Here is a 24914-nt window from a genome sequence, read left to right as displayed (position 1 = left end):
GTCATGTAGGGATGGTAACCAGGGTTAATCAGGCAAAGAAATGTGATTTCATCAGTTAAGAAAAAACAGGAATTTTTAAAAAGACCATCTGTTGTTTTAGGGTAGGTCACATAAATAAGAACAAAAGATTGGTCTCAGAATAAACAACTTGTTTCTCTTGAGGTAGGATTTGGGCATCTGGTGGCAGTACTGCTCCTGTCAAACACAAGAAATTTGCAGGACACTCGTTCCAAAATAACCTTTCCAATTGATTACCCTATTTTTCTTTCTTTCTTTTTTTGGTACTAGGGATTGAACCCAGGGTCACTTTACCACTGAGCTACAGCCCCAGCCCTTTATATTTTGAGACACAGTTTTGCTAAATTGCTTAGGACCTCACTAAGTTCCTGAGACCGGCCTTGAACTTGAGATTCTCCTGCCTCAGCCTTCTGAATTGCTGGAACTATAGGCATGCACCACTGTACCCAGTCCTAATTTTTTTTTTTTCATTATTAAAATTCAGATTGCCCTATGTTAGTCCTTTACAGATTTAAAAGAAAAATTATACTCAGAAAAGTTTTGATCCTATTACTGAAAATTCATACACAAGAAATCTACTTAATATTGGATCAGATATATTTGAAAGACTTTGAAAACCCATGGAAGAAAGCAGGTATTCTCTGTGAGTAGTCAGTGTGGCCCCTTCTGCAGTTGTCCTGTTGAATAATCCAGACAGGAAACAAGTGCAAACCCAGGGGGCGCTGGGTGAAGCTTGGACAAGAGCAGATGTTACTTAAGAACACGTTCAATCTTTTTGGGGTACAATTAATTTTCCTTCACAAATCAATTTTGGGAAGCCAATCCTTTGTAGTGCTATTAAAAATAGCTAATGGTGCTACTGGAGAACTCTCAGGTGAAGTTATCCAATTCTCCTTTTATGACAAAACCTGCTAATGTCTCCTAAGGATATAGGGAAATCTGTCAATTGGGCAAGGTCTACAAATAACATTCAATACTAATAACAATGCCCTTGGAGCTCAAACACCTAATACTGGGCAAACTGATTCTATGGACTTTCTGGAGAAAGTAGAACTTCCCATCTGAAGTCAAAGTGGTTTGGGACCCTTCCCACCTCTGTGCCCTCCAGAACCGAAGGACAGTTTACAGTCAGACATGGACAACTGGCTTTGGAATTGACACTGAATTCAAGACTTCCATGTGCCAATTAAAACTGTGTGGACTTGGGATAAATCCTTTAACCTCTGAATCAGGGATTAGGATGGTGTGTCCTGATAGGAAGGTCATGAGGATTAAACTAGAGATCATGTGTAAAAATGCTTAATCAGGTGCTATCTCTCAGCATAGTAAGAAGGGGAACCATACTCATATCCCTTGAAGACCCCACTTGAGATCACAGCGATTGTGTTCAGTCATTCAGCTATTGAAAGGACCTCAAAAAGGAAGTTTCAGCTACAAGCAGTTCTGGGAAAAGGCTCACACTGATGTTACCAGACACTCTTCCTGAACACTCCCACCACAACCTCCACACAGCAACAGACCTTCATCACAGTCTCTGTTTCCTCCAGTTCCAAGTTGTCAACTAAAATCCAGAGGTCAGGTGAAGATTCTTGCCTGATTGCCAATGGTTGAAGCACTATGGTTAAGATTGGACATGGACTTTGATATCAGACCCAAATGGAAATTGCTTCCCCCTTCACTATTTACTGTCTTTTGTAGAAAAGAAAAACTACATTCAGAAAATAGTTTTGATCTTATTACTCAAAATTCTTACACAAGAAATCTACTTAATATTAGATCAGGTATATTTGAAAGACTTTGAAAACCCATGGAAGAAAGCAGGTATTCTCAGTAAGCAGCCAGCTTGGCCCCAGTTTAACCAATGACCAATTTAACCTCATGGAACCTACTTTCTTATTTATCTAAAGAGGATAACACCTAAATGAGGGATGAAAAGGATTAAACGAGTAAATCTTTACATGTAAAATGCTTACTTAGCACAGTAGCTGGAAAACAGTAGGACCTCAGGACAAAATCACTGAATCCTATTCAAAAGTGCTGGATAACTGCAGTCTTTTGGTGTATAGGAACTAACAACTAAGTTGCAATGAATCAAAAGATAGGCTGGAAATCATATTCTCTTAAAAACAGATCTGTAATAAAGTTAACATTTCAACAGGCTTGTTGAACTAGGGTTCACAGTTTATCTATTTTACCTACTTAGGTTTCTTATTTATAACAATTATTTGTGCCAGACATGGTATACACTACCTAAAATCATTAATTGCATTCTAAAGTAACTTCCTCTCGGAATAAGGATAAACAGAATCAAGTTTCTGAAGACCTACAGATTATTTGTAATGTGTGTACTATTATCTCCTTTTCTTACAAATTAGAAAAACAGTACTAGGACAAAAGTTAATCAACTGAAGGAAGTGATATGATAAGTATCTGAAGAGTTGAAGCGGGTGGGCTGAGGGAGGCCCAACCTCTGTTCCACTTGATTGCCCTTTCACGTTCTCAGGTATAATCCAGAACAAGCCTGCTAAACTGTTCTCAGGAAGCCCGTTGAAATAACTAAGACCAACGACTAGCATTCGAAGGGAATGAGAATTTTAGTCAATAATAAGAAACTTAAAATCTGGGTGTCATCTCACTTTTCCAGGGACAGTAAAAAGCGACAGCCCGTGCCACAGTGACTACTCAGTCTTCCCGCTTCAACGACTCCAGGTAGATTAATTTCTGAATTATGATTCACCTTCCCTTTCCTGTTTTGATGAAACACGAAGACTGAACCATCCCTGTCATTAAAAAGCTCGAGTTTCCTCCCTGCAAATTCGCGCTAGAACGACAGTCTAATTGGCTGACGCGCAGGTGGGATTTCCTGTCGCCATTTTAAGGAGACACGTCCCCTCCGCAAGAAGTGCCCAGTCAGTTAAAAGGGGCTGTGCCTGAAACAAAGAGAAAGCAGAAGAAAGGGGAACGGTCTCGGTCGCCCCTGCTCCGCTCCCACTGCCCCCAACCCACCCCCGAATTTGGCGCTCAGAGGCGCCGGGCGGGTCTTCGGAATTGCTTGGGGTCCAGGGGCTCCGCCAGACCCGACTCTGGCCTCTGCGCCTAGGCAGGTGCGCGCTCCCAGCCAAGCAAATCCTTTGGTGCTCTTCACACCCAGTCCCCAAAACACAGCTGCACGGCGTAGACTTCAGGGAGGCAGTCGAGGTCTGCGGGTGCAGGATCCGGAAAGGGGAAGGAGCCTCTCGCTGCGGACTAGGGACAAAGGATTTCCAAAGATTCTGCGCGCCCCGCTCCCCCAACCACTTCGGTCTCCTTCCCGCCAACCCGGGCCGTCTTTCGGTCATCCTTGGAACCAACACACCGCTCCATCCCTGCCCGCAGCTTCGGGCGCTGCCAACGGCTTTCCGGGCAGCCTTCCCGCCAGTCACTCCCGCGGCCATCCTCAGGCTGCGTCCTTCCCACAATGCAACTCCCCTCGCTCCTTAGGCCCTGGCTGGATTCTGTCGTACCCCAAAATGTAGCCCTCCGCCCCAAGCGCCCAGCCCTCCTTTTCTCCGCCGATGCCCGGTTGGCCACTTCACTTCCAGCCCCAAGGGTTCCCATTCTCCAACCACTACTGCAACCGAGTTTTGAGCACGCTGCCGGGCCCCAGGAGGGCGCGGGGCAGGTGCCCTGGCAGCGCGGAGCCGCCACTCTTCTAGCCTTCGTCAGTGAGCCCCTCACTCGCACCCTCCCTCACCCCTTCCCCCGATGCTCAGTCGCAGCCAGCCTCGGTCGCTGCATCGTCAGAGCTGCGAGAGGAAGGCAGAAAGGCGCGGCCGCCAGCAATGACACCATGTGACAAGCACCGCTTAGTGACACGCAGCTTTGGTTAAACAGCGGGCGCGCAGAAGGGGAGGAGACGGTGGAGGAATGGCCTGACTTTCCCAGTTAAAACATCATAAGCCCTGAATGCAGAAGGACGACGCGTCTCCCAGTAGGAAATGACTAAGGCTCGGGACCCTGAACGCCAGAGCGTGTCAATGTGAGAGGCTGGCGATAAGGCTGTGGGTGACGGTTGGTGGTAGGGGGAGATTCTGATGCAATCAGCCAAAAGGAAGAGAGCCAAAAGAACGCGGCCTGGGGCAGCCACGCCATTGCGCCTGAAGGTCGCCGGGAACCTCCGCCCTTCACCTTCCTCGGAAATCTGCCACGCCAAGCTTCCCAGCCCAACCCTCGCTGATTTAGTACCACCTTTTTTCCTGGCCCAGGGAGCCAGACCTTGACACAAAGGACATCAAACAGCTGTTGGGAATATCCGGAAGGGCGGACACTTTGACGTCGCCTTTTGCCACCTTTCCCTTTATTTCCCGAGGTAAGGTGATTATTTTCACTCCCGGGAGGGCTGGGGAGCGGCGGTGGGGAGCGAAGGGATGTTTTAGCCGCGAGAGGAGGCAGTAACGCAGAATTCCCCCAAGCTGGGAAGAGGGAGAGCGCGGCTGCGCCTGATGCCTTCGGATTTTGCTTTTAGGAAAGGAAAAGTCCCGGTTCCCTGTTCTCCCCCGAAGTGTGGCAATGCGAGGAAGCGCAAGGGTCCCTGGTTTCACCTTTGAATGGGCCGTGGCTTACTTTTTTGATCGGTTTCTATGGTGGCAGAGTGTGGCACCAGGTTTGGTTACATTTCATTAGGGTCAGCGACCACGCAGGTCTGGAAGGAGAGAGCAGGCGATGTGAGGGCGGGACGGAGTACCCGAGAAGTGTATGCATCCCCTTTGGGGGGTTATTTCCCGAGTCCGTAGGGCCCAGAGAAGAGCGAGTGCTGTCCCCAAGGGTGCAGCGTGCGGCTGACTGGGTCTGGGTACTGGCCGCTGGTTTGGGAGCCCAGCCGCGGAGCAGAGTAAACAGGAGCACGTTGGTCGCCCCTCCTTCGCGCTTTGCGGGTCTCTAATGAGGACGAGTAGGAAGATGCGGGGGAAACTATCAAAAGGATGCTGGCAGTGACTCACTGTCTTTTCCCGCCTTGAAGAGGTTCTTTCCAAAATGGAGAGGGGGCAAAAGAGGTAGTTCTTTTCCGAGACCCGGATCCGCTGGAGCCAGCGAACAAAAGACCACCGCTTGAGCCGGGCCGCGCGCGGAATGCGTGCCCCTCCGGGCTCACCTCCTCCCCGACCCGGGTCACCTTTCTTGGGTCCCTAAACGTTGCCACAAAAGGCCATTAAACTCTCAGGCTTCGCGTCAGATGGAAAAGGCGCCTTCGATCTTGTGTGCGCCCCGCCCTTGTCTCCCCCAAATAATCCGTTTCCCTGGGCGCCGGGGCCATTAGCACCCACTGGGACCCCGCAGGCTACCGCGCTGCCTGGGCACCGCTTCGCTGCCGAATCTCCCGGCCCTGGGTTTCTTCTGAACTGTAGCCACAGAAAGCCCAAGTGCATATGGCGGCAAAAGAAATTTCGCGGTAACCGCGTCACGCCGTTCCCAGTGCCTTTCACAGGCTGCCTTCGGCTGGGGAAGGTGGTGCTAACAATTCGAGTCCTTTGTGTCTCGCTCTGCGGCGCGGATCTGGAGTTTTTACAAGCCTGTTTCTTCGGTGGAAACCTAACTGCCCCCGAATAGCGTACTTTCTCAGACGAATCTACGGTGATGTGCGTAGTAAGAGTGGAAAAGACCGGCCGCTGGGAAACTGTATTCATTTGCATTTGCAGGGGGCTTTGACATCTCTGTAATGGGTTTTCACATTTTTTAATGTAAGGGGATGGGGGGCATTAAGTGTAGGGTTTGCAGAATGCGGGGCCTAGAGAGGCTGTAATTTGTCACCTTGATAGAAGAAACTGTGCAGCAACTCGTGCTTTTTCTGACGTCAGAAGGACAACGGAAATAAAACCTGAGCCCGGCAGCTGGCTGGCCTCATTGTCAAATATCTCACACCGGGTGGGTACTCCCATAATCTATGCAAGACAGTCAAGTGCAGACGCTGATCTGGTGTGGGCCCCCTGGATTTTGTTTCAACCCCTGCCTCAAAATGACTTTGCTCTTAAGAGTCACTTAAGTTCTCAGTATGTTGTTGTAAGCTACTGGAAACCCGCCTAGTTTGGTTTGAGGTCTTAATCTTGATTAGGTTTTCTCATCTCCCCTCACCCTCAGGTACTGTATGCAATATATTATGCATATATGTTTTCTCCCGAGGGCTCACTATGTGGCTGGTAGCATCTAACAAGAAATTTCTGCTTCTGTGAAGCTCCCATACTCATGGAGGAAATAGACTATATGTACAGATACATGTTGGATATTTAAGGAAATGAAGAAACAGGCCTTGAGATAGAATGACTCTCTAGGAGGGCCCAGGTGTATGGGGAGGTGACATTTGTCCTGAGACCTGAATGAGAAAGGATCAGCTGATTGAATTATTAGGGAAAGTCCAGCCAAAGGAACAGCAAGTACTTCCTTATTACACTCTGCTTTGACTGTAATGTAATTCTGCAGATGAGATCAATAGATGTTTTTTATTCTTTAAACATATTGTGTTGCATGTATACATGCACACCTGTCCTATTCTCTTCCTCCCTCTGGGTGATGCTGGAGGGCAAAAACCCATCTTGCTCTTTGTTCTCCTAATGTCTAGCACACAGTAGTTGCTTAATAAATACTGGTTGGATTAAGACCTTGGTCAGGCCATCTTATCCACCTCTTTATGATATTGTTAATCATCCCTTCCTTTCCATATCCCATTATCTGTTCCCTGCTCCTAAGTTTCAAACATTGGGGGGTTTTTGTTTGTTTTCTGTACTGTTTTTCTTTCTTTTTCTTTTTCTTCTCTGTCTCTTAACACAGTCCTGGGAATTGAACCCAGGGACACTCTACCACTGCATCCCCAGCCTTTTCTTTTTTTTTTTTTTAAGACAAGGTCACGCCAAATTTCTGGGACTGCTCCAACTTGCAATCTTCCTGCCTCAGCCTCCTGAGTGGCTGGGATTACAGGTGTATGCCACTGCATGTGGTTCTACTTTGCTTTTTTTCCACTCACCAACCCTCCCTACTGTTGAGCTATGGCTAAGCTCTAGCAAATGCCTCTCAAACCTATCCTCTTGTCTCTATTCTCACTGCCCAAGTGTAGGTCCCTGTCATCTGACCCAGACACAGCAATTAAAGTAGATGTTGGACTGTAAGAATCACAAAACAGAATGGAGGTACCTTGAAGAATCCAGTGGTGGAGGGAGTAAGATGCAAGCTTTAGGCATGGTTTGAATAAGCAGCCAACAAGGGAGGTGGAAGAGCTTTCCAGTTGAACTCCTCCATGCTAAACTGCTCCTATAATTCAATCTGGATGCTCCTATGAGATTTGTATTTCTAAAACTCAGTTTATGTTCTTTTAAAGACCTTGCTTCTAAAAACCTCCAGTGGCCTACAAATAAAATCTAAATTCCCTCTGGAGGCATGCAAGACCCTTCATGATCTGACTTCTCCCCTTTCCCTTTCTTCCCCTGGGGTTCCCTTTCCCCAGGTTCAGTTTCACACTACACTTTCCTGTCATTTTTCTGCCTCAGTAGCTATATGGATTCCAGACTGGAATGCCCACTGAAGTCATCATTTGTGGCAGTCGAGCCAGATGCCATTCTTCCACCTTTTGGAAGAAGTGTTTGCTGATAACCTCATTGACCTTTTCCTTAAGGATATGTTGGTCCTTTACTATTTGCATTACTGTGACCCCAGGTGGTGCATTACGGTCACACTAGGTCTCAACTTACTAGCCCCAGGACCTTAGCATCTCAAAGTTTCAGTGTTTTTCAGTTGTCAAATTGGAATGATGTTGATGGTGGTAGTGGTCATACCCATCTTACTGAGTTATCCTGAAGATTTAATTAAGATAATAGATGTGATATGTTTGGCATGGTGTTGCCACTTTATTTGTATTAAATTAAAAAAGACTTCGATTTCGTAATCTTTCAGGGGGAAAGTTGATCAGTGAAGTTCCCTTTACCTTTACTATTCGGACTGTTTAATTTTTTAAAAATACTTATCTGAAAATAATATCCTAATGGAAACTATCTGAAGGTTTTCAGTCTCTGGGAGAGTGCGCACCTGTGACAGGTGGGGTGGGAATGGAAGAAGTACGTGCATAGAAGTAAACACATTCCAAACTGCATGATGGACTTCAGAAAAAGACGTCTTGGTGCAACGACCCCAACTTGAGTCTTTAAAACCATTATTACACTTATTTCTGAAATTTGATCGCATACTCATTGACTTTCTAGGGTTAATTTGTGTTTCAGAATTAGTTACCAATGGTAGGGGAGCTCAAAGACTCGGAAGGCAGAGTGGCAACGTGGTTTAGGGAAACTAGCACTGGGCTTGCAGTCAAGAGACTGTGTCCAGTGAGGTTACAGTGTGTCTTTGCCTATAACTAGCTGTGCAGCCTTGGGCAATTCATTCAACATTTTTATACCTTACCTTCTCATCTGCCCAGAGGTAAGAACAGTATCTGAGCTGCCTGCCTCACAGAACTGTGACAATGTAATGAGAACTGAGCTGAGAAAAATCCTTGAACAAGTTAAAAGAACTATTCAAGGTGATAGTCATCTGGAGGTCAAGGACACAGCTAATCTGCAGGTTGGGGGAAGAGTTTTAGATATTAGTGATCCTCAGGCCTGGCTCCACTTCAGACTCACCTGGGGTCTTGTAAAAACCTAACCAATGCCCAGACTCCATCTCCAGAAATTCAAATTTCACATGGAGTAAAGCCCAAACACGAGTTAAGACAGAAGAAAAGCAGAAGAGAAGGAAGGAAGGAAGGAAGGAAGGAAGGAAGGAAGGAAGGTAGGAAGGAAGGAAGGAAGGAAGGAAGGAACCACTGATATGCAGTGGTTTGTATTTAAAACAAACAAAACAAAATCAGAAATTCAAGAGGACCTCCGATGGGTTGCTTGATGAAGTCTTAGTAATGTAAAATTATGAGCTTGACTAACTTTTCCCCTTGATTTCACCAAGCCACCCAGTTGTTGACCTCATGGAGCCACAGCCTCAGGTTACAATTTATAACCTGAATTTTCCCAGGTGTAGAAGCCTGTCCAGTAATACAGCAGGGCACATGAAGATTTAATGTGTGGATCTCAGTTTCCATCTCTTAGGCATGATGAAGAGGATTGGAAAAGAAGGAGACAATGGAAAGGAGAAGGAAAGGAATAGGCTGTGGCCAGACTACAGAAGGAAGAGAAAGGGCAGAGGGGAGAAAAGGTGGAGTTCAATTTACTGAACTAATGTTTGTTTAGGTTGCAGATTGGTGGTTTAGGACCAAATTAAGCCTGTGGACATATTTTGTGTGACCTACATTTTTTTTTTTTTTTAAATTGGAGTTAGTTGCCAACATTGAAAAATCAGAATTTTACTTAACACCTGAATTTCTGGCACTTTTTGAAAAAAGAAAATTAAAAGATCTGGCTCTTTGTTACTGCTAGTTGTGGGGAAAGAGATGGGACATGTGTTCTTCAGTTCTTATGTTCAGTTAGCTTTGCTCATTTATCTTGCCTGCCCAGGCACTGGCTAAATTTGTTTTTAACTTTTAATATAAATCTGTAGGCTGTTCTTTTGTTTGTTTTGTTTTGTTTTGTTTGTTTGTTTGGTTTTGGTACGGGGGATTGAACCCAGAGACACTTAGCCACTGAACCACATTCCCAGCCCTTTTTATTTATTTATTTTTTTTTAATTTTGAGGCAGGGTCTTGCTAAATTGTTTAGGTCCTAAGTTTCTGTGACTGACTTTGAACTCAGTATCCTCCTGCCTTAGTCTCCTGAGTTGCTTAGATTACAGGCATGTGCTGCCATATCTGGTTTACATCTGTAGATCTCAAGACTGGCTGCACATTTGGATCCCCTAGAAGGCATTTAAAATACCCATGTTTGGATCTCATCTTAAATCCATTAAGTCAGAAACCGTGGGTATTTGGTGCCCCCTAATCACTATAATTTTTTTTTTTCTAACTCCCAGGTGATTCCTACTTTGCTTCAGAACTGAGGACTACTTATCTCCTAAGTCAGCCATTCAAAAGATGTATCCACAGGTTCATCCTCTTATTTTTAAAAGTGAACCATTCAGGAAGAGTCTATATAATCAGAGAACTTTAGAACTGGGGGAGATTTTTGAGACATCATCAGTTAATCCAACTTTCCAGAGATCTAGAGAGAAGAAAGGAATTATTCAAACACTTCCATCACTTGGTTTTGAATTATAAAGTGTCTTTTGTTACTTTTTTCTCTTTTCAAATACAGGTATATTTTTAAAGGTTTCTTTTTAGAAATGATTCTCCTTATATATACCAGTTCATAGTACTTTGAATTTCTCAATCTTTCTATTTTTCCTAGACTATTGTGTTAGGAGTTAAGTGTCATAGCTTAGCGAGGGCTTAAAAACTAACCATCAAAACTCCTATTCATTGTTTTTAGTTCAAGAGCAGTCTTGATCAGAAGTATCATCAGGATCAAAACACATAGATACAAAAAAAATTTTTCTCAAAGGCTAAAATATTCCAAGTTGTTTTCTACTCCATAAGTTTTTAGTAATTATTTAAATCCATTTTCAGTTAATGAGAAAGGCTTTTAATTTTGTTAGTACACAGACTAATATGCTCACTGTTTAAATGAAGCTTCAAATGTTATTGATTTTTTAATGTAATATATGGTCTGTTTTCCTACATTCAAAGTCACAGGTTGACTTAGTTTCTGGAGTTTATCATTATTTTCTCTCTTGAAATCAGAGTAGTTCCAAAACATCTCAATATAGATAGGTTAATTCCTGACATCATAGGATGGCCATATTCATAACAAATATTTAAGAGATCCTTTGGGAACCTGAACAGAAAAGGAATTATGGAGCAGTAAGAGCAGGTGTTGGGACACCAGACAAGATGGACACCATTGGCAGTCTGTTCCAGGAAGTTAGTGGCCCCTCTCCAGGCCCCTTGCAGAAATGGTCAGTGCTCACTCCCAGTGAACTTCCTTTAACATCTGGTTTCTCACCTCAGCACTGCCACTGACATTTTGGGCCAGATGACTCTTCGTTATGGATGTTTAGCGGCATTCCTGAATTCCTTCCATTGGATGCCTACAGCAGCCCCCCACTTGTGACACCTAAACAGGCCTCTAGACATTGTCAAATATCTGCCAGTGGGCAAAGTTGTCCTCGGTTGAGAACCCCAGCTTTAACACAACTCTCTCTGGACTTTCAGAAATCATGCCAACAATTCCTAAACATTCCAGGTACAGTGGCCGGGATGTTATTGATGTAGACTTTACATTTATAAAGTGTTTACAGTTTTAAGTCTATTTTCACCTTAAACCCACATACATGCCCAGACCAAATGTAAAGGAAATTAAGTGACAGACTTATCAAAAATGATGAGGTGGGGCTATCCATGTTGTTCTCATTTTTGTTTTGTTTTCCTGCAGCAATTGTGTTTGTGAGAATTGTTGAATATATTGTCTGCAGGCAGATGATCATAGCTTTCTTTTAAAATTTAATCCTTCATGTCTATTATTGCCTTGTGCTGGGGATCCATGAGAACTGTGGTCCTTGTTCCTAAGGAGTTGAAATGGTAAATAAAACAATTATTAAAATATATGGCAACCCTTGCTGTAAGCCAGTGTGTAACATACACAGCAGTGTTGTAAGGTTTCCTAAGTAAATAATCAACCATGGATTGGTTTTTGGTGAAAAAAATGATGGAGCAGTAAGAGTAAACAGAAGGACTTGACTGGACATTGTTAGACAAAGCAAACAAGCTAGGCTTTGAAAGAAATGTCATTGTTTAGTCAGCACAGGCTTGATGGGAAGGTGGGGAGATGTGTTCAGGACCAGGAGGATGGCGCGAGGAAAGCAGAAAGGTGCAAGGGAGCAGACTCATTGCAGGAATGCAAGGTTCCAACAGGATGTAGTGGGAAGGAAAGTGGAAGAAAGAGTTATGAGCAGTTTGGGCTTTGAATTCTAGGTTCTTGCAATGAGACTTCATGCTGCGAATGTGTGGGACAGTGATGTATGGCAAGTTGGGAAGGAAAATGTGCAAGACACTCATTTTCAGGAAGATTCATCTTCTACAGATGGGAAAGGGCACAGGATTGGGAGGTGGAATGGAGGAGAGAGACAGGGCCAAGGAAAGGGAGGAAGAGACGGGGGAAGGATGAAGGAAAGTTGGCAGGACTTGGTGACTGATAAGATAGGAGGTTGTATTAAAGTGTTAGCCAGGTTTCAAGTCTGGGTGACAAGATGTACATTATCTTAAACAGAAATAGAAAAGCATGTGAGGCATGTGAGGTCAGGCGGTGTGTTCACTTTTTTGCATGTAGGCTTCAGCAGGCAGCTGGAGAAGGTAAAGAATTTATGGAAATTTTTTCTGAGCAGGAAGAAATCTGAGAGATCATCTCTCTGTCCTGCCCTCTCATGTTACAGATGAAAACAAACACATGACATGTTAAGTGGCATGATCCTTCTCAAGGAGTATTTAAGAGGGAGATCCTATATCATAAGGCAAAAGAATCCTAGTTGTATAAAACGGAAAAAAAAATATCTGAAAGATGCCCTTGTGGGATCCTGAAGTTCTAAAAAGGAAAGAGTTTGGAATGTGGAGCAGGAAGAGTGGAGGGCCAAAGAACTACCCCTACTCTAAGAGTGGGAGGAGGAAGGGAGTTGACAGAGGAGGCTTTGATGTAGCCAGGAAGGATGCAGTGGGGAGCAGGTTGGGAAAGGTCAGGAGTCAAAGAGAGTGAGGACTGGGAGAAGGCACTTGCCTAGATCAGGTCACAAGACTAGGGAACATAGTCACAAAAGAAAGTACTGCCCAGGTTCTAAATCATGGAATCTCTGTGATTGTACGAGAGGGGTCATACTTTGTCTCCATTTTATAGATGAGGAATCTGAGGCAAAGAGAAGTTAACCTACTTGCTCAAACTCACACAGATCCTCAATGGTGGTGCCAGAGTATACCAGTCAAGCATGAGTTCAGGGGGCCGATGAAAAGCAGAGCAAGTTCAGAGGCTGTTGGCAGTAAAGAGGGGGTTGTAGTTCAAGGTTCTGGACAAGGTTACTTTGCAGATAAGAGCTCTGAGAATGAAGGACAGAGGCCAGGGAAGCCAGAGAGAGCCAGCACTGCTCAAGCCTAGAGCCTTAGGCAAGAAGAGCTAAAACACTTGAGATCACTGGCCATTTTTATTATTCCTTACCTCCCAAGTTTTCAAAGATTTTGACTGACAACTTTAAGCTTATAATTGAGGTACAAATTATACACAGTGCAATGCCCAGATCTCAAGTATAACATTTAGTAAGTTTTGATCATAAACTTTAATATGTAATTTTACTTCCCATTTATATTACCCTAAAATATGTGAAATTGCCAATGAGAACCTAGGATTATCACATCAGGCCAATATAATCTAGCTAAAAATAAGAAAACCTGGCATGGCAGTTGGCCTGTTTATCCTATCTGAGGCTTTTTGAAATATAGATCCATATTAGCACATAAGTATATCTCCATGTCATTATCATCTGAGTGCAGAGGTCTAAGGAACCCACATGTATGAACAAGCTCAGTCAGTTATGGGAAGAGATGGCCAGGAAGAACAGGGCCATTTTGGACTTTATGCTTAAGACTCTCTCTCCTTTTTGTTTTTTAATTGTATATATTTCAGATAAACCACATAATATTTCCTTCCTTCCTTCCTTCCTTCCTTCCTTCCTTCCTTCCTTCCTTCCTTCCTTCCTTCCTTCCTTCCTTCCTTCCTTTCTTTCTTTCTTTCTTTCTTTCTTTCTTTCTTTCTTTCTTTCTTTCTTTCTTCTTTCTTTCTTGTGACAAAAAGACCTAAAGTCGACTTTTAACAAAAATCCCCAATATAATACAATATAACTTTCATTCTCGTGTAGTACATTAGGTCTCTAGACTTATTCTTTTTACCTATCTGCAACTTTATATCCTTAGGCCTACATTTTCTCATTCCCCATCCCCTCCTGTACCCATTGTTTAATTCTCTGGATATTTGTACTAAGCCTTTTTTTTTTTTTTTTTAACCTTCCACATGTAAGATCATGCAGTATTTTTCTTTCTGTCCTTGGCTTATTTCACTTAGCATAGTGTACTCCAGGTTAATCCATTTGTGGCAAATTGTAGGCTCTTTCTTAAGACTGGATAACATTCCTGTGTGTGTGTGTGTGTGTGTGTGTGTGTGTGTGTGTCACAGTTTCTTTATCCATTCATCCATCAGTGAACACTGGGTTTTTTCCATATCTTCCCTCTTGTGAGTAATGCTGTAATGAACATGTGAGTGCAGATATCTTTAAGTGGTGGTGATTTCACTTCCTCTGGGTACATGCCCAGTAAAAGGATTGCTGGTTCATATGGTAGTTTTATTTTTGATTTCTTTAGGAACCTCAATTTATGTTTCCACCAACAATGTGCACGGATTTCCTTTTTTTCACACCTTGCCCATACTGATTATCTCTCAAGTTTTTGATGATAGCCTCCTAACAGGTAGGAAGTAATAGCTCCTTGTGGTTTTGATTTGCATTTCCCTGATTAGTGACTGCTGAGTACTTTTCATACACCCTGGGTCATTCATATGTCTTCTTTGGAGAAGTGTCTATTAACACTTTCTCAAAACCATTGGCCAAGCTATCAAAGTTGATTCTTGGGAGTTGAGCCAGGAGAGGTATGCTGGAAAAGTTCTTCATAAAAACCAATAATGACTCATAAAATAGATTAAAATTTCATCTATATAGTTAGATATGTAGTGATATTAAGGAATTATTATTATTTTTTAGGGTTTTTTTTTTTTTTTTTTTTGATACCAGGGATTGAACCCAGGGGCACTTTACCACTGAGTCACATCTCAGCCCTTTTTAAATATTTTATTTAGAAACTGAGTTGCTTGGGGCCTCGCTAGGTTGATGAGGCTGACTGAACTCTCAATCCTCCTGCCTCAGCCTTCCAAGCCACTGAGCTTACAGGCATGTGCCACTATACCCAGCTTGTTAGTTTTAGGTTTGATAGTAATATGGTGGTATTGTTGAAAAAGACAAGTTTACCTTTTAAAGATAAATGCTGAAAAATTCCAGGTGATGGTGGATGGGGATAAAAATGCAGCAAGACTGCAATTGGTAAATGGTAGTTCATTATACTGTTCTACTTTTATTTATATTTAAAATTTTCCATATACATCTTAAAAGAGGGTTTGGGAGTGTAGTTCAGGGGTAAAGTATGTGCTTAGTGTAAGACCCTGGGTTCCAATCCCCAGCACCAAAAAAAAAAAAAAAAAAAAGTAAGTAAATAAATAAATAAATAGAAGGATAAAATTAAGTATCTGTCAGGGTTTAGTTGCATTTAGCTGAGATTTTTCTATGATGAACCAAAGGGATTTAATACAGGGAATTAAGAACCTATAAAATTGCAGGTAGAGGAGGCTCTAGGCTGGGTCTAGGAATAATTACCATAACTGCACCATTCAGCTGGCTGACTAAGGTGAACTGCTAATTGTGCCTGCATCAGGAAGTCAGAAAACCAGGAAGCCACTCTTGCCAGTGCAAGCTCCAAGAACACATCACTGCAGCCAGATCTGACAATCAGGAATCACAGCCCAAGCTGTTGGCTCCAGTGCCACCTGCAATACCTGCTAGAGTTGTGCCAGAGAAAGGGATGCCTTCTCCCACCGCCACTCTGATGGCAAGATCTAATCGTGGCTAGAACCCTGGCTGTAAGGGGGTGAGGGAAATGGAGTTTACAACTTCCTATACGTTGCAGAACTGGACTAGAAAGAGGTGGAAACAACTGAGTTGTCCAGCCCACCACACAGTATTAGCATTTAGTATATTAGTCCTGTTTCCAGTGTGAGTAATGTCTTCCCCACCCCCAGTCTGATCTTAACTGTCTTTACACACAGTTCAAGTCCCGTCTTTTTAGAAAGACTTCTCCAGACCCTACTTGTTTTTCATTCTTTTCTACCTTCCTGGCTGTTTTCCTTCCTTCATGCACCGTGCATATGTGTAAGTGTGTGTGTGTGTGTGTGTGTGTGTGTGTGTGTGTGTGTGTGTGTGTCTGAAACCTTTCTGGACATAGTCTTTGTTCCGCCATCTAGTTTGATCTCTATTATGCAAAATGTTTTGTGGCAGACTGTCCTTTTATATGGGATGGCCTGCTTGCTTAAACAGGCTTTAAGTGACTTAAAGCAAGACAAGTTTGTTTTTGTTCTCTTCTTTGATACATAATATCTTGCAGAGTAAAGAGTAAATTTATGTATTTTACATTAGTGCCATTGCAAAGTGTACCAGTAACTGTACCCAGGATAATAATGCTTACCTTAAGTACCTTACAAGATTGTGGTAAGGATCAGAAGTGTTCTGTGCTGAGTGAATTGTACTTTGTAACCTATTTTAAATGTTGAGACATACTAATTATGGTTAGGTTGACCTCAAGATCTTTAGATGATGACCCCAGCATGCCTTTTAATTAATTGTGTAGTTTGATGATTGTTTCTTATCTTTCAGTGAAAATGTAATTCTTTGTTTCTTAAATTGACCAGCGCTTCCTGCCTCTGTGGGTTGAAAACGTCTCCTCTCAGCTCAGGCCCCATCTCCACCTGTCAATCTTCTCTCCACCTAGTGGTCTGTCCAGCAATAGTGGATCAGATGTCCATTTCTGGCACAGGCAAGCAGTTAACCAAGGATATGCAGTAATAGTGTAGACTTGGTTTACTGACAGAACTCAGGATAGAAAATGATACCTTGTTAAGTGAAAAAAAAATACATACGTATTTTAAAAGCTTAATGATTGGCATGATTTCCATCTTTGTTAATGTGTTCGTATTTTTTATTTATACTCATTCTTTCATTTAACAGATACTTACTGAGTGTCTCCAGTGTGCCAGGCAGCATATCTATGTGCATAGAGGAACCCTGGAAGGCCATACAGCAGTACAAATATAGTGGTCATCTCTGCTTGCTGAGATAACAGGTGACTTTTTTTCTTTTTACTTGTGTTATTCCATTTGCAAAACCATTATTTACGAAGACCCATTTATTTATTAATAAAGAACTAATATTTAAAAAAAAACAACAATCCAAAATCCCTATGTTAAATTTAAAAGGTGGAGGGAGGGAGATGCAGGGGCACATGCCTGTAATTCTAACTCCTTGGGGGGCTGAGGCAGGAGGATCACGAGTTCAAAGCCAGCCTCAACAACTAAGTCAGGCCTTAAGCAACTTAGCAAGATCCCATCCCAAAATAAAAAATAAAAAAGTTCTGGGGATGTGACTCAGTGGTTAAATACCCCAGGGGTCAATCCCTGATGCCAAAAAACATTAACAAATAAAAATAAATAAATAAAAGGTGGGGTGTTGTAGAGATGGAGAAAGAGAAGGAGAAAAAAGGGGGGAAGTAGAGGAGGGAAGGAAATGCATCAAAATCTAACTGACCCATTTTTAGTGGGGAGGATTTTTTTTTTAATGATATTTTTCTAAAGAGTCTCCAGTGAGCCTGTATTACTCCGAATTCGAAAACATTTTTTTCAATGCTCGGTCCAAAGTAATTTTTCCACAAAGCTCCTCCAGTGCCCTTAATATGACACTTTCCAAATTTTTTGAACCATTGCATCACTTAGCACTCAATAAATACACGATACATTGAATGGATGGTGTTTCCCAAGTGCAGCCTCAGACTTGGTGATACGTGTCACTAACTTTGTTTTTCTCTTCATTTTCTAGTTTTCATTTTCCAGAACAAGTTAGATCATACAGGTTATTTTATAGCAATAAAAATATATTTCATATGATTAGCCTGTACTGACATTTGTCTAATATTGACTTGATTTTATTGGCTATGTTTTTTGTACTCTTTTGTCTTTTGACCATTTCTTTAAATAATTAATTAATTACATGTGTGTTGTTTATATACTACACACACACACATCTATTTGATATGAAAGTTTAAATTCAAAGCTGGGCACAGTGGCGCATACTTGTAATCTCAGTTATTCAGGAGCCTAAAGCAGGAGCATCACAAGTTCAAGACCAGCTCTGGTAATTCAGTGAGACCCTGTCTCAAAATAAAACACAAAAGGACCAGAATGTATCTCAGTGGTATAGTGCCCCTGGGTCATCCCCCAGTCCTGGGAAGGAAGAAAAAGAAAGCTTAAATTCAAGCAGTAGGCTGCAAATCTATTATTAATCAACTTCTCTTCACCTCAGAAAATCCTTGTCTTGTGCCCTACTTCCTTCCAGATTGTAGAGGGAGGAAAGACTCCTTAACCCAGATCTTCTCCAACCTGCATTAGCTTTCTGTCAGACCTGTAGCATCACTTCAGTGACCTTTGAGGTAGTCATGCAAGCAGAGTCTGTGTAGAAATTACCTGGGCTAGCCCTTCAGGACAGCTTTCATCAAGGGGGCCAAGAGGTGAGAGTGGGGTTTAAAGAATTTCAGCTTTTGCTGACTGAAGTCTGTGGGAACCACTGCTGCTTGTGAAGGCACTAGAGCTGGGCTAGTACGGTCGCCATATCAGTCATCCTCAGGCCAGGGGCAGCAGGGCTCAGATTTCTCTGTCCTGACTTCCTGATTCCCAGGAGAGGCCCGCCCTGCAGAAGGAAGAGGTTCCTTCTTCAACCTGAGGTATTAGAAAGTATGTTGTGGATGTTTAGAGGACCCTGAAACCAGGGAAGTCATTCTAGATAGGAGACTGTGTAAAGGAAAAGGAATATATGGCACCTGGATATAGAAAGAGAAGAAGGAAATGTCTGAAAAATATCATCCTAGGGTACTTTCTATGGGTCCTTAAAATATTATCAATGAGTAAAATGCTTGCTGGGATATACTAGGATGCCTGCATGGGCATGATAAAGTTCTGACTCTTAACTAAGTTAGAGTCATCTTATGGAATTCAGGATCAGACAAAATACTTTGTTGTTCGAGGGTGTTTGCCATTGGAAGTATATATGTAAAAAAATTCATGTTGACATTCTGCCTCATTCCATGGCCCCCATTATCTCATGAGGATCCAGTGAGGCTCCCTTGCATATATTGGCATTCACCTCTCTGGCCACCTTCTTTTTGAGTTGTGGTACAGTGCTCCCCAAACTCTTTCTTCCTCTCCTTGATATTCCATTGGTGACCTCTCAGAGATTTAAGACACAATCATCCATGTAGGAGAAAATGTGAGTTCTGATAGTCTTTCATTTCTGATGAGGAAATAGAGTAGCAGGTGGACTAACCAAAATCCCCTGAGTATGAGTTTTTAATTCCTTAATTCCCTGACATTGGAGAGATTTCGTTGAAGAGATTGATTTAATCTCTTGCAGTTGAGGGATAAACTATTTGCTAAATTTCAAAACAATATCTGTCTTTTGCTTGGTTGGCCACCAGGTTGGGTTGTCGATCTCTGGTGATGCCACTTACTGAAGATTTGCATTTTTATTAAACTGGAATCGCTACCTCAGGAGTGCTCTGTGCCTGTGCAGCCCGTACCCCAGCTATATTGTGTGCCCTGTGATCTGTCACATTAAAATAACTGAATCGGTTTCATTTTAAACACATGGTTTCATAAGAGTACCTATATTGCCTGGAGCTGACATGGCATTCCTGTAAAGGTGAATATAAATATTATGGAATATGACTTATTTAACAGTTAAAAATGAAGGGAAATTTATGAAAGGCATAAACACTAGAGGTAGGCTTCTATAATTTGATGTACAAAGATTTACCTTAATGCATTCTACTAGCAAAATATAAAAGTTGCATTATTAGTAAATTAACTGTTTCCTTGTAACAGTTCCTTTTTAATCAGTGGTGTTTTTCACATGATTAAATACTTTTAATTTTGCTGTATTTTAGGGGTACCACACCTATATTTGCTGCTATCTGCTTCTAAATACACTCAAAACGAGACATTTGGACCAATTATTTTGACTACAAATAACTTCTAAACATGATGCATTTCAAAAGTGGACTCGAATTAACTGAGTTGCAAAACATGACAGTGCCTGAGGATGATAACATTAGCAATGATTCCAATGATTTCACCGAAGTAGAAAATGGTCAAATAAATAGGTGAGTATTTTTCCACTAATATTTTCGATCCAATGAAAGAAATGGCTTTAAAAATTATTCTGGTTTTGTTATTGTTTGAATTATTCATTACTAAAGTTATGCTCCATTTGAAGATGAAATTTGAATTTCTGATGTGACATCTGTTGGGCATAGTCTGCAATAGCAGATGAAGCAAATAGGAAAGTAATTTATTCATCTTTTCAAATCTTTCAATTGAGTCTAATAAAAATGTATAAATACATTGGACCCCAACCAACCCAAACTTTCAAAAGCTCTGTGCTTATGAATTAGACAGACTATTGGAATTTCACTTCATCCCATATCTGAGTGTGTACTATATTCATTGGTACACATTTTAAACAAGAAATGGTCAATGTTGCATTTGCCAGTGATCCTGTGTTAAAATTACAAGTAGATGGTCATTATGTGCACCATTTATAATGTGGATTTTTAAATAATAATAACAATAGCTGTGCCCATTTGGCATTATGAGAGAGTATAGTAGAGAAATAGTGAAAGAGAAAGAAAAGGTAGAGGGGCAGGAGGGGAAAGACGACTTGGAAGCTCCCACCACTAGTTGTGCTCTTGAGCCAAGTCCTCCCAATTCTTGGGTCTGTGTTTCTTAAGTTACAAGAGCAGAACAAACGTATGTCTTTTAAATGATGAGTGACATTTTTTGACTTACTGATTTTTTAACCGATTTATGTGAATCTTTAGCAGGAAGTGGTCCAGCTTGGGAATTAGTGGCTCAGCCTCCTGAAAGTCTAGCAGAAGAGAGTGGTGTCTGTAGGACTATTTATTAGAACACCAACAAGCTTCATGTTGGTAAGGTTAGCAGAAAATTAGCGTGAGGAAGGATAAGAACATTATGTCAATTAACCGGACATCTTTTTAGAAATCATTTCTGATTGTCTGTTCTATGTTCTCATTTAGTGAGTAACTGAAAGTCCAGCAGAGGATTTAGCTGCCATTTAGAACACTTAAAAGTTCCTTTTATCCTCTCTTAAATGAAAGTTAAGTCCCAAACTCAGACCATTTTCCTTTATAACCATTTAAGTAGTATTTACTATGTTAGGTAATAATTGTTATTATTGGACTCAAGTTTAATTACTTCTTTCTTTTTTTAATTTTTTTCATTTTTTTGAGTAATACTAGCTGCCACTTCTTGAATGCCAGGTATTTTACATGATACCACATACCCTTACAACAGTCCTGCAAGGCCAGTCTTCTTTGGCAAATGAGGAAGATTTTTAAATTCAGTTTACAAATAAGGAAGAAGAAATTCAGAGAAATAAAATAACTTTTGCATGGGCACATACAGGGCTGTCTAGATCTATGTCTCTCTGCTCTACCTTCTGCCTCTGATTGCACTTGGGTGTTGGTTGAAAATCTAGGCTTTAACGGTTCCATGCCATTTTTGTGCCCTGTACTCCTGGAGTCTTCTGTATGCACTGCTGACCTCCACTTAACAGTGACAAGTGGGACATTTTGGTTTTATAACAAAGCTTCATTCTCATAGCAGGGTAGCCTTGAGGGCCTTAAAGCGAGTCATTTATAACATTCTGTTTAGAATCTGAACTTGATTTTTTTAAGTTTTACTTACTCAAACGGTTATATTTTTTAGGTGATTTCCACTTGCAGTAGGTGGAAAAAACACCCATCCTCATCCCAGACTTGGGCCCCTTGCCCAGATGAGCTCACTTCCCCATAGACTATGACTAGGCCTGTGAGCTGGTTCAGAGGGAGTTGTGGGGTGTTGACCACTTGTTTTATGGAATTTGGTTCCACTGTTTCCAGAGCATTCTGATGCATTCCCTTTCTTTCCCCTCCTTCACTGACATGGTTCACAAATCTTATTTAATTTCTAGCTCTAAGATAACTAAATTGAAAACAATATGCTAATATGAAGCTAATAAATGTAAACAAACATAAAACAAACAAACAAAAAAATCCCTGCCAATTTTAAGGCCCCCATTGGGTGATCTGGCTTATTGCTGTCATATTCTAGTAATACATGGTTTCTGCAAAAGCCGCACCTGAATATCTTTCACTCCTCTTGTAGCTTTCTCGAATTTGTGGGAAGAAGTTAGGCCTGATTATATGAACCTCAGAAAACCACCCCTCCCCAAATAGCAAACTTCCAGGGAATAGAGCCTCTTTTTAAGAAGCTAGAGAAAATGTTGAAAACAATGCTGAACTCAGATTACCTGACATCTAGCTAATGACTGTGATGGCAAACTCCCTACCAAGATACAATAAGAATTATTTTTAAAGTTTAGTTAAAAATTGAGTAGAGCTGGGTGTGGTGGCACACACCTGTAATCCCAGTGGTTTGGGAGACTGAGGCAAGAGGGTGGCAAGTTCAAGACCGCCTTAGCAATTTAGAGAGGCCCTGAGCAAGTTAGTGAGACTGTCTCAAAATAAAAAAATAAAACAGGGCTGGAAATGTGACTCAGTGGTCAAGCACCCTGGGGTTCAATCCCTGGTACCAAAATAATAATAATAATGATAATAAATAATAATAATAATAATAATGTAGAAGCCCAGTGGGGTGGCACACATCTATAATCCCAGCGACTCAAGAGGCTGAGGCAGGAGGATCACAAATTCAAGGCCAGTTTGGGCAACTTAGATCCTGTCTGAGGATAAAGGCCGGGATGTAGATCAAAGTTACAGGGCTTGTCTGGCATACACAAGGCCCTGGGTTTGATTCCCCAATACTGAAAAAAAAAAAAAAGAAAAACAGAGGAAAGCCATTTGAACATTAAAATACCTAAACTTATGCCAGTTCAATGTTTTTTTTTTTTTTATTTCATACTCTAATTTTGGGGTTATAATCCTTTAAATCTCTACCTGTAATAACAAATCTTTCAAAATGTCTACTAGACCAGTGCTATAGACAGTTCGATGTGCACCTGAAACATTTAGAAACCTCGTTAAAGTGCAGACTCTGATTCAGTAGGACTGGTTTGGGACCTGAGATCACGACTTGTGGTGAGCTCCCAGGTGATTCTCATATTGCTGGCCTAAGGACTCTACTTTTGAATGGCAATCTTTAGGTTCCCCCGAGATGTGAGCCTTTTGAGAGGGAACTGTCCTAGTCATCTTTTCTTCCTTGTACTGATCATTATACTAGGCAAAGGGTGGACATTCCAAATAATTACTTGTTAAATTGGGCAGTAGGGAAGGGGGGCCTTGAAGTAGATGACTGTGGAGTTAGACCTGTATGGAATCCTGGCTCTATCATAGATCTATGTGATTTTATGCTCTGAGCTCAAACCCATCCCTGTAAGACAGGAATAATGGGATTGTTGGGGAACGTGTAATGCAGTTCTATTTTAGGTGAAGAACTTAGGCTCCGTAATCAACCTGCTTAGGTTCAAATTCTGGCACAAGTTTTAGTAATTAGCAATGTAACTTCAGTCAAGTTATTTAATTTCTCTAAAATAGCATGAAAACAGTACCAACCACATGTAATTAATGAAAATAGATGAGAAAATCCACCGAAAGTACTTGGCACTGTGTCTGGCAATAGTAAGCCTCTTAGTTATGAGAAAAGTCTGTATCAATAAAACTGCAACCCTCTTTCTTTGGCAAGGACTCCTTTCTTCTCCACCCCAAAGAGAAACAATATTGCTTTAGGTTTTGGATGACTGCTGGTTATTGCTCTCTTAAATTTGTTGAAATATTTGTAGATTATCCTAAGTGTATCCAGAGAAATCTTCACATATTTCCATACTTATCTGCTAGTGTTCTCATTTCTGTCTGTGTATAGTCATTGTTGTTTTGAATCAGGTGTTATTTAACAAAGTCATTTAGATTTGTTCTTAAAAGAACTTGAGGCAACTCTTGTTATCACACCCTGAATCAATCTTTTTTTGGTCCTTATATATTTTTTGGAGTTCATGTAATAACTCTCCCCCCCCGCCCCAATTACTGGAGAGGACCCTTGCAAGTTAGCTCTTCTTTTCTTCTAAGATATTGTATACTTAAAGAAAGAAGATTCCATAACTTCTTTCCATATTCAGTTTTCATGTCAGAAAATTCTTCCCTTGCTTCTATCCTTCCTGTTACAATCAAGGTCACTTTTCGCCCATGTTTAGTGGGGTTTATTCACCAACCAAGGCTTAACTGCCTCTCAGTCTTCTCTTTGAATGCCTTTGCTGTTTGGTTAATTCTTTCTCTTCATTTTTCTGATCCCATTTTCCTTGCTTGAGGAAAGGTCATTTAAGCTCAGCCACTCAACTCTGTTTTGTGTTATGAATCTTCAAATGAAGCACTATAATCTAGTAAGAACCTGAGTGATGGAGATTAAAACAGGAAGATTATCTTTCCATTGTACAACCCATCCTTAACTGGATTGTTGTTGTGGTTGATTTATTTTTAGTTTTAAGTAAGTGCTTTTATGTTGCTTGCTTCTCTTCTCACTACCTGCATCCTTCTAAAGTTTTTTTTTTCTTTTAGGAGTCACCAAGTTACCCATTGTAGGGTTTTGTTTTGTTTTTTCAAAGAGCAATTGACTACCTAATGGTCGATCAAATTCTTTATGAGAACAGAGTGACCCAGTGCAAACTCTTTTTTAACAATACTTTCATCATCCTAAGATCACATGTCAAAGACACCTTCTCCCGTGGCCCATTTTACAATAATAAAAAGAAATTTTAAGTAAATTTCATTGTGAGGTCAGTGCTTTTTAACAAGCAATTGTGTTTTTAAAATGGTAAGATAACAGAAACTTGTGATAAGCTGCTTGACCTAGTTATTTTGAATGGAATTTTCCATTACAAAAAAAGCTTGGTTTTATCCATTTTTTTTTAAGTTTATAGGAACACAAAGCAAAGGTTTAAAAGCTTTAAATCTT

The 24914-nt window shown here is 41.4% G+C and overlaps 1 protein-coding gene across 3 annotated transcripts in view; it reads left to right on the top strand.

The window, feature by feature from the left end:
• The first annotated feature begins 3763 nt into the window (after positions 1-3763).
• The window catches only part of SLC38A1 (solute carrier family 38 member 1), a 64599-nt gene continuing 43448 nt past the window's right edge, over positions 3764-24914 (top strand). Inside the window, exons 1-3 of one of the 3 annotated variants that reach the window (XR_013764161.1) lie at positions 3764-4366; positions 16855-16969; positions 19838-20053. Coding sequence is in view for 2 of the 3 variants with exons in the window: in XM_079142474.1 (XP_078998600.1) it covers positions 19932-20053 (122 nt within the window). In the remaining variant the exon portion in view is untranslated. Of the gene's footprint in view, positions 4367-4415; positions 5920-16854; positions 16970-19837; positions 20054-24914 lie in introns of those variants that run through there. The other 2 variants (XM_079142474.1, XM_079142475.1) reach the window with 2 other exon arrangements.

The sequence above is a fragment of the Sciurus vulgaris genome (genome assembly GCF_902686455.1).
Source record: "Sciurus vulgaris genome assembly, chromosome: 5".
Classification (NCBI taxonomy): domain Eukaryota; kingdom Metazoa; phylum Chordata; class Mammalia; order Rodentia; family Sciuridae; genus Sciurus; species Sciurus vulgaris.
Note: the sequence above shows the minus strand (reverse complement) of the source record. Positions and strands in the feature narration are given on the sequence as shown.